General features: G+C 38.9%; 1 protein-coding gene across 1 annotated transcript; it reads left to right on the top strand.

Moving 5' to 3' along the window:
- The first annotated feature begins 1280 nt into the window (after nucleotides 1-1280).
- LOC104512674 (uncharacterized protein C10orf107-like) lies at nucleotides 1281-8919 on the top strand. The gene is made up of 4 exons (XM_010155736.1): nucleotides 1281-1296; nucleotides 5771-5862; nucleotides 6240-6380; nucleotides 8842-8919. Exons 1-4 carry the CDS (start codon nucleotides 1281-1283, stop codon nucleotides 8917-8919), a joined length of 327 nt encoding a protein of 108 aa, XP_010154038.1.
- The last annotated feature ends 1522 nt before the right edge of the window (nucleotides 8920-10441 follow it).

Below are 10441 nucleotides of genomic sequence, written 5' to 3'. Positions count from 1 at the left end.
TGAGATTCTCGTGTAATCCCATAAGTCTAGGAGATTTGGCAATGCTAAACACAATGTGAATTTAGAGTGACCATTCCAAGGTGAATCATTTAGTGGTGTCCTCAGCATGAAAGCCAACTGGGGATTTTTTTCTTTTTTTGGTTGTCTCTCATTTTGTCTTTCTAAATAATCTGTGAATTGGCAGTAATAATTGGAAGGTTGGTAAAAGCAGAAGTAGATGACTTCAGCCCAGTAAAATCAATATTACTTTTTTTTTTCCTGGTATTTTAGGATATTTTTACAGAATCTAGGTATTAAGGGCATTCTGCATTAAGATATCTCTAGAGAGGAAGGCTTTGGTTGTTTTTGTAGAAGCACCCTTTTCTACTCAGTCAAGCATTAAAATTGGCAGCAGTTCCTGGAGTAGCAAGAAAATCCTGGTTGTTGCCCTCATATAGTTACTGAAAACAGTAAGAGGATATGTAAAAGCTTTGACTCCAAGGAAAAATATTTATAACTGTGGCAGTGTGTTTCCTTACAATAATTCATGGGCAAATGTAGGAAAGGAGGAACACAAGCTATAAATAATATTCCATATGTAAACATAATGGCAGTAGAAAATTCTTTTTATTTAAAAATTAATATTGATGTTCATTAATATAAATTACCACATTTCAGATGACTCTGATGTCCTTGAGGCCAGATGTCACCGACTGATTTACAGCTTCCTGGGGGGGGAGGGCTAGATCCTGTTTTGTCAATGTAGGCACCAAATTGCTTCAAATAGCTATTTTGGACTAGATTAATTACTGACGTATTGTCAACAAAGCTGATTCGCATCTCAGCTCAGAAACATGAAAAACTCTCTTTAAAATGTATTAACTTGAATGTTGAAATGCAGGAAAAGGAGCATAAAGTATACCTTTGACTTGCTGAACTTTTGTCTCATTTAAGGAATGACGGTTTGAAAACGCCTGCCCAGGAACATGCACACAGAATTTCCACGTGCATCATTAGCGACTGGGGAACATACTTCAGAGGCCAAGTTTCGTCCCCCATTGTTCTTAACTCTACTTTAAATATGAATACAAATGTGTACAGTGAAGGCGTTCAGAAGGAAGCTCTGCCATCTTACACTGCACAGATCATAGATCTGGATTAAGTTTTCGAGTGCTTCGTAATTTCCTTCGGTCCTTTGGACCTTGTGTATAGCAGTGCTGCAAAACAGGATGGCAAGTGTGTTTGTAGAGCTACCAGAGGCCTCCCAGAAACCTCCCCTCCTGTGAGAACGCCAGTGGGCGATGCCTCAGAAGGCAGGTAGGGTGGATTTGTTGTGTTTGCATATGCTGGCAGGTTAAAGAAGGGGAAAAAAACCAAACAACCCAAAACAAAGGCAGGCTGATTTGAGTCAGCGTGAGACAGTGCATCTCTGTCCATTAGTTATTCATTCAAATTCAACCACATGAAATACAGGCAGCTAACAAACCATATCTTGTAAATGCTTTTTATTCCGGCAGCTGAAATTCAGCATATTTGTAGGTGTGCAGCTGGGGATGCTTAGCGTGAATGGCAAACTGACCTAAAGCCTGTCTGAAATATTTTGGTTCATGGCAGATCTCACGTGTGATCATCTGTAGGAGCAGAGTGTGTGGGTCTCTGGTAGCATAAGGTCCTGTGGCGTACAGTTGGAAACTACACAGATGAGACGAATGTAGAGAATAACACACAAAGAACACCCTTTTTAATGCATCTCTCATTCGTACAACATCAAATCCATATCCATCGGCAAGGCTTTGAAAGATGTTGCAAGGCTTTAGAAATGGTCCATGCTGAAGGTGGGATATTTTTTCCAATCCTTATAAATAATTATTTTCCTATGTTTGGTAAGATTAGCTACAGAGAATTTATGTTAAGGCTCTGTGGAGCAGCATACAGAATTTCAGATAATATTAAGCTGAAAAGGTGGTTTGAAAAAGTTTCTGTGATACAAAAGCCTTGTATCAAAGAGGCAAATACACCCACCCCCAGTCTCCTTTCTCATTTATGAAATGAATAAGCATAAACTATAAATTCCAATTTTCAGCAAGTCTGTTAGTAAATCCAAACCGACCTTGACCTTAGCTTTGCTAATTTCCAAACTCTGATATTTATTCCCCGAGTAGATTGTTTCCCTTCGTACCACATACATAAATACTGCAAACCTTTCCGATGACTTGAATTAGAGTGTAAGTAAATAGCTGGTTTTAATCTACATAATATTTTGAGAGCAGACGTTCTGTGCTATGACTATTAAGATATACCCAGCAGCCATTTGTATAATGCTAAAACCTCTTACATATATTATTAAAAGTAATGCTATCAGCCAGGGCTTGTTTTATGCCACAGAAACTTAAATAATAAAATACAGTGTGGATAAAATCTGCAATAATAGTAACTTAAGCAAAATTAATTTAAGTAACAGATAACATCTGGGGGGAAAATGTAATGGTATATTGGTAAGTTATGCAAAGCTAATTTTATAATAACTACCACATCTGTGGAACTCGTTTATTAGAACGCTCTACCAATCTTCTTTCCTGCCATTATTCTGTTTTAGAAATTTTCCTGTACACTATTTTATTGTCTTTGAGCTGCCTACCTTTGTAAAAAGGTAATTTGCTAGCTCTCAACAACAAGGAAAGCATGTGGGTTTATGTTCAGAAGAACACGGCATTTGTATACTTACCTCTCTTCATGCACACTTGTACTGGAAAGAATTCCAGAGAAAAATGGTGGCATGGGGCTGTGCATTGAAAGTAGTGTTTGAACACCAGCTAGAGTCCTCAGCTGTGACTACCCCGAGGCTTGATGCAACTGGGGCAGGAACGTAAAGGTGATGCCGAATGCTACTTCCCGTGTCGACCTCTGCCGAATGCTGGGGCAGCCTCTGGCCTGCTCTAGTTTGTCCAGCCCAACCAAGGAATTAGTAAGAATATTGCATTTAACTTCTGCTCCCTCCAGTCTCTTTCGGAGCATCCCTTTATCTGCAGCTGACACTGATATGCCCTCTACATTTGTGCCAACCGCCTTACGATTTCTTTATGTTTGAATTCTCATGGACTCGTTGGACCGCAATGTGCAGGAAAATATCGCCAATTAATTTTAAGGCATTATCATCTTGCCAAACTGTTTCTCACATTTCAATAGTTATATTGATTCAAGAGGACACTTTGAGTAATACATCTTTGTCATAGTGAATAATGCTCACGTAATGACAAATCTTCAGGAATTAAAAAAAGGAGGATGAATTTTTTAATGTAGGTCAGTGGAAGTAATTCACCATAAATTTAGTGAGACTTCAGAAACTAGCAACATTTTTTAAAGCCACTGTAACTGTATAAAACTTACCGTGTCTCCTCTGTTTTTAAATAGATTTTACTACAGGGCCGTTGGTGCTATTAAACATGAGGTTTTGTTCAAAGGAAATACAAAGACTTAATTGTATTTTTTAAAGGAAAGTATTGCATCAGAAGGATTCATTTAAATACGTTTGTTGGCTTCGGGCTCTCACCGCAATTCATTCGTTCTAATTTTCCCCTGGACTTGTTAAGGACACAATGTATAGGAAGGAGAAATGCAGAATGGCATTTTTAGGTCACTATATTTGGGCTGTAAACTGTAGTACTGCTCATAAACTTATTATTACTAAACAAAATACTTCATATTCTACACCGAAGTTTCACAGTCTTTTAAAAAAACTTTTGGCTGACTGTTGAGACTATTATGGCTCATTAAAGAGACTGGTTCTGCTGTAATTTAGTTATTTCTTAATGATCCAAGGGTTATTATTAGACGTGGAACAGAGGAGTAAAGAATGGCTCTCTTTAAAAGGACACAGTGAAGTAAAAATATTATTCTAAAACAAAACCTCTGAAAATCTTATCCATGCTACAAAAATGTGTTTGATCAGCCAGGAATTGATTTGAAAAACCCAGTCTAGTTTTTTGACATTATTTCATTTTTTTAAAATTTGGACTGGAGGGAATAAATGAAATCATGATTTAATCTAAATAAAGCAAATATTTGGAGAGAATAGCTAGCTAACTAACCAAAAAATGTTATTTTAAAGAAGCAGGAAGTAATTGTGAATTTTCATACAATTCAGCTAATATTTTTAAGAAGAAAATGTAAAGTAAGAAATCAGAGAAAATGGAAATATTTGTTAAATCAAAAGAGCTCTAGTTTAAAAAAAATTTGAAAACAAAGCTGCTTTTTTGCAGCCACAGTGAGGAGAGTTAACTCTTTCCTGACTGAACCCAGCACATTCTTATTTCAGAAAGGGGATCATTTAGCTCAACCTAAGGCTTTTTCATTTTGATCCAAAACTAAACTTTCTGACTATTCCTTTTGTGAGTCTGTAGGCACTAGCACAGTGCTGTAAAATTTGAGTCACAAGTGATATGGGAAAATGCTTCTATAAAATCTGGTTTTCTCCTCACTTAAATTCTGGAAATCTGTCAGCTTTTTGGGTTCTTATAAACATTTGATAATACTCTCTACCCTGTTTGGCGAGCTGACCATGACAGGGAAACTAGAAGATAATGGCAGAGTCCAAATATAACCTTTGAAAAACATGTAGGACTACAAAAGGTATTTTTACTGCAATAACGTACAATGGCTAGGTCTCACCTTTTATTTTCAATTTTTGTGTCACTTTCCCAAATGTACAGAACCTTTAATAATTTCAGCATGTTTAACTGTAACAAGTAACTAAACAACCCATGTATCAGCCTAGCTATGATTTCAAAGGTATAAGGAAACTAATTTATGGGAGCTGCAATTACCCTGATGTGGATTAATGTAGTTGACTTACACCATCCATGTTTGTAATAGCTGACTCAGAACTGCAACATCTGCCTGGTATTCTCGGTGGGCACTTCCCGTTGTAAAGGCCCCAGACATACCATTTTGGTCTTATACTCTCTTCCTTGCTTATTCAAAAGTGCCTTTTGTCACCCTCTTTGGCATGTACATTGTCATCCCTTTTTTTAAAAAAAAAAAAAGTCAAAACTTTGTCCCTTTAGAGGACTCAGGGATGCCTTCTGCATCGCTCGCAAGAGCCACAGCAAGAACTAAGCACTGCATCCAGCTACTCCAGAGTGGGGGGGAAACCATTTCCTTGTCAGAGCATTCCTGGAGCTGCAGTTCACACGCCAGCAGAATACCAAGGTGGTTCCCACGTTCACAGGAAAGAGAAATGGGAGCAAGTTGACGAAGCAGCAAAACTTGGAGCGATTCTTTTAGTCCCATATTAAAGTATTTTTCTGAAGGCCTTACTGGATGCAGCGTCACTGTGACTTTACTCCAGCTGACTCCTTTGAAAGAATATCCTGGTGGTCAGCTGGGCCTTGTAATTCCAAAATGCAACAGGATCCCTGTCCAGAAGGGACAGATTTGCACTGGGAAGACTGCATGTTACACAAGCTCTGTGTTTTCTAAACTTAATTATCCACGTGAGTAAGAAACTGTAGTGTTATGAAATTATGAAAATCATCTGTTCTTTCCAAGTGTTATAAAGAGGGCCCCTTGAGATGCAACTAGAAATTAAAGCTGATCTATAATCATTGTCAGTATGCTTTCCAGTTCTGAGCACCTGGATAGCAACAAAAAAGGTATTGTTTTTTGTTGTTTGCCAGCCATTTCATTTCCATTTTAAAAAATCTGCAATAAACGTCTCAGCAATAATTAAACCTGAATTACTTTTTTTTTTTTTCTTTCTGCCACTGTGAGACTGAACTTGGCCAACCTGCAGGTCCTGCCCTCCCTGCTCTGCTGGAAGAAGGCATACCTTCAGATAGCTATTCGTCATTCCTATCACCAATAGCTGCAGAGACAGAATCTGAGGTATTTGTTCCCTTTTTTTTTCATTGTTATTTTTCTATGCGTCTCCTACCTCATTTATTCCCATTGGAGCCCAGTCACTAATGATATTCGTTCGCCAGCATGTAGCATGGATTCTCTTCTAAGATTGCATGAAGTTGCTTGCAATACATTAATCAGTCAGCAGACATTTGTGCAGCCCCTCTAGCCCTCTCCCCGTGCACCGTCATAACCTCAGGATCTGCCTGGCCTAGGCCATGAGAGAGAGACACTGCCAGAGCGGGATTTCCCAAAACCAGGCTTCGTGTACTGCTGCGTGTCTTTGGGCTGACGCTGTTTGGTCTTGCAGAGAGCAGGAGGGTGTTCTAACTCACCTATTTGTTGTGGTCGGTTGCTGCTAGGGGTCTGCTCAAGAGGGTTACCTGGAGGAGCCCTGCCCTGAGGGAGAGTCTTGTGAGGCAGATGCTGTGGCTGGTGTCACTGCTGAAGATCAGGAGTCTGCAGCAAGTGAAATCCCAAATGAAATTATTGGCAACCTGGAGGTACTATTACTAGAAAGCTATTCACTAATTCTGTCTATGGTTAATTAGCTGGCTCAGCCTTAATGAATATAAACTGTATTCATGCTAAAGCTGGCAAAAAGCACATCCATATGCTGTAAAAATGTGAATTAGCCTCTATAAATAACTCCTAGTTTAGTCAGCTTACATGTGATAAGATAAAAAATATTCGGTAATATAACAACATACATCTTCAGTGTTACTATGTGTTAAGAAACATGGGCCAGATCCTGCTCTCAGTGATGTCAGTGATAACGTTCCTTTTCAGGGGTTCAGGACCAGCTTCTGTGACGGAGCGTATGCGACGTGTCCGTAATATAAGTTTTCAGACGCATCTGTGTTACACATCCTTTGATCTGTGTAAGAATTAACACATTTTTACCAATTCTAGGCTTCATTTGGTAGGTGCGTGACTATACAAGAGCTGCCTTAATGGAATAGGTCAGGTTTCAGTATGCGATCTGCAGACTCTGAGGAGTCCGTGAGTTCTTTCTGTGGGATTCATGAAAGGGAAGGAAGCTGTTGTCAGTGGACTTAAATTTGTGGTAGGGTGTTCTGCATCTCTACGGGGAGGTCTGTGCATTGAAACATGTGGAAAGCCAGCTGAGTAGATCATTGTGATTTTGTAAACTGCTCCCCCAAGCATACGAAATGATTGAAAGCAAACCAGCCAGAACTCAGTTCTACCAAGGAACTGGTGGAATTTCATCTTCTCTGCCACAATGAGGTGGCATTAGGCACTTTAAACTTTAGATACAGCACATTGCACGCTGTTGACCAAGCAGCAGTTTATTAAATATCTAATATGATCTGAAAATAGTGTGATAATGATAAATTGCTTTACATGGATTATTGTATGAATGGGGAATACAAATTAGAATAATGATGCCACCATTAGATCTACCTATTTGATGTCACATGCCATTACAACATGTCTTTAGAAACAGGAGGGGACCTGGCCCATGTTGTCTTACTCCTCTCCCTTCTTACAGAATAAATTAAATGCCTGGTTTTCACTTGACCTTGATTTCATTAGCATCAGTGCTATGAGATTGTTTTCTTTACAAAAACGGCACAGATAAGAAAAATGAGAATATTGTCGTCTTTTGCAATCCTGGTTAATATGCACAGAAAATAATTTCCTTTTAGTTTTTAGAAGTCCTCCACCAATGTATCTTTTCCACCTGGTTTCTCGGTTTCTTGACCTCTGATTAGCTTGAAAGATTAGTGTTCCACCCCAAAGCAAGTAGGTATATCTATAATTTAAAGGCATAGAACGTATCTGTTGATACTTGAGGATGGATTGACTATGATGAAGGTGGTGAAGGCCATCTCCGAAGATACAAAGTTGAGATGGAAATTCCAGCTTTTTGATGCTAATCTAAGATACTGAGTACTTTGAAAACATTTAAGCTATGGTTATTCATTGATAGGTTGCAGCATAGCACTAGTAGGGATTTCTAGAACTGGCAAGCCAAAAAGTTCCTGAAATTACAAGTTACTGCAACATTTACTGGGCCAAATCCATCCCCTTTACCAAAATTACATGTAGTCCATTAAGAATGTAACTCTGTGTTTTGGAACAATTTCTGTGGGGTCTGTAAAGGACCTTTGAGCCTGTACCAGTTGTTTGAACAAAACTTTGTGACTCTTGGGAAGACTGTCATTGTACTCCTTCCATTTCTCATGTATTTTTGTAGTGATTAATGCTGATATTGGGAATTTCTGTATATTTCTCAGTAAAACCCCAGTAGTTGTTGACTTTTTCCCAGCAATCCCACATGTCCAAATGCTATGGAATTAAAGATTGCTACGCATTATCCCTGCCAAAGATTTCACTAAAATGCATCACAACCCTTGTACCTTCTCCACAAATGTTCCATTGTAAATTAAACACTCGATGTCTACAGCAGTCTGGATTTCCAGAATGAGATGCACGTTCATAATTGTGTTTGTAATTAAGAAAGACAAGCAACATCACAGAAATATGGTTTTTTTATTGTTCATTTTCAGTAATGCTTTCTAATTCCAGCCATGTTTCAATAAAATGTATTACACTAGAGAACAAACATCTGCAGCGAAGGAAAACAGTGGCAACAACCAAATCCCAAAGCAATTTTTCTGATTTGGTGTTTATTGGTAAAGCCTGTCTGAGAATACAGGCAGATTAGCCTATCTCCCAAGGCAAGGTTACGTGAGAAATGGCTGTCCCAGATCACTTCCTGTTCGTGGCAGTCGTACCATACATCGGAGTCGTGCGCCGTAATACGATAAAGTGTTATCACCTAAGTACAGGCTGAAACACCGTTATGTCTGCAAAACAGGAAGGTGTGTAGGATAATGTCTGTCTTACTGCACTACAGTGTGTCAAAACCACAAGGACAATGTGCAGCCTTAGATAGTTCCATCATAACTGCTTTTTTTCTTCTGATTTTCTTTACAGGCAGAGATAAATGAAAGGCTGCAAATGCAAGAAGAAGCTTACACTTTGAGAACAGAGAAATTAAAAAGTCCTAAATAGCCAGATAAGAAAGGAGATGTTGAATTTTACAGAAATTGGACAGTAGGGGATGGCGCACACAGAAGACTGGCTCCCTGCCGGAACGTAATTATTTTTGTATAAAGGAAAATGGTTCTGTTAACATTTACCTAGAAATAGTTCATCCCAGTTCCTGAAATTTACCGTGCTCTGCCAATGTTGTTATTTAGTTTAGACTTAAGGAGAAGATTATAAACAGAAGGATACGTAATTAAAACATGTTGAAGTTCAGTTTATTTCTGAATAGAAATCCTTATTCAAAAAAAAAAAACCAAACAACCAAACCCAAAACTCTCTAGTTTCATTCTCTTTCCTTTTCCAGTTCTGACATATTTAACAGTTTCTGCTTTACACCTATGGGTTTTTTTTTCCCAGAAATTTTGCTAGAAGGAGAATACATAGCGACAAAACATCTTTTTGAGGCACTGCAGATATAATAAGGAGACAATTTAATTAACATGTAATTACACACTTTCACTGGAGTTATTCATTAATAATATGTATAGTATTTCAATTTAAATTGCTTTCTAAGCTTTAAAACTAATTTAGTATCTTACACTGCTTTATTTCCACAATATTAAAATTGCATAAATGAAGAGTTTGCATTTTGCAGTATTCCCAAGAAGAGTTCCTTTTGATTTCAGTGGAAATGTTTCTGGAATGTACGTAACCTTTCATCTGAGAATGTTTCCATATTTTGTCAGGCATTACAGAAATGTTTTGAACTCAAAAGAAGCCTAACCAAATAAATGACCTCAGAAGAACCGGTTTGACATCTATGTTTCAAAACTGTGGCCTGTACTAATTGTTGTGTTAGGGAACTCTGTGCCCTAGAAAGCATGTTGACTGCAAGTCGCGCTTTCAAGCGTGAAGGCTGGATTGGATTACATGTTTAGGGGAGTGTTTGAGAAACAGAATGTTTTATTCATTACAATTTCATATTTGTTTCCTATTAAGTAAAAGGTTAGTTTTTGTTTCATTTCATCCCCATTTTTTATGGGGATAATGAAAAAAGTTTGCAAGCCTGACTCAGCCCAGTCAAAAAAAAAAAAAAAGAAAATAGCCTGAAATAGTTTTCCTCAAAGGTCTCGTTTGGCCCTGCCTGACTTGGCGGGCGTGCTCCGGGCTGGGGCTGGGAGCTGCGCGCACGGGCAGGAGGGGGCATTGCCTGCACGCCCTTCTGCAGGGAGCGCTCCCCCGGCTACACGCTACGCCCGGTCGCTGAGGCTGGGTGGCAGTAGGCTGGATGTGCTCTTTCGAGGGCATGTCAGGGGTGGGCACCGAGCCCTTTTTTTGGGTGTAGGTGGGCAGGGAATTTACGCGGTCTCCCACGTCGAGAAAAACTCCTCCCCTGGTACGTGATCAGGAGAAGTAAGCTCTGTAACGATTCGCTTCCAAGTTCTCCCAATTGCTCTTTCCAGTGCTGGCCAGCAAATTAGGGAGAGCTTCCTTTCAGCTATTAAAAGCTAAATGTTCTGCTTTGAAGACTGAAGGAATTTATGAG

Source organism: Eurypyga helias, unplaced genomic scaffold (assembly GCF_000690775.1).
Source record: "Eurypyga helias isolate BGI_N326 unplaced genomic scaffold, ASM69077v1 scaffold16607, whole genome shotgun sequence".
NCBI lineage: Eukaryota > Metazoa > Chordata > Aves > Eurypygiformes > Eurypygidae > Eurypyga > Eurypyga helias.
Note: the sequence above shows the minus strand (reverse complement) of the source record. Positions and strands in the feature narration are given on the sequence as shown.

Bases quoted from the DNA above. Each gene is read 5' to 3' on its own strand.
- LOC104512674 (XM_010155736.1), top strand. The intron at 5,863-6,239 runs GTATTTGTTCCC...GGTTGCTGCTAG, and splicing joins CTGCAGAGACAGAATCTGAG to GGGTCTGCTCAAGAGGGTTA. The intron at 6,381-8,841 runs GTACTATTACTA...TTTTCTTTACAG, and splicing joins AAATTATTGGCAACCTGGAG to GCAGAGATAAATGAAAGGCT.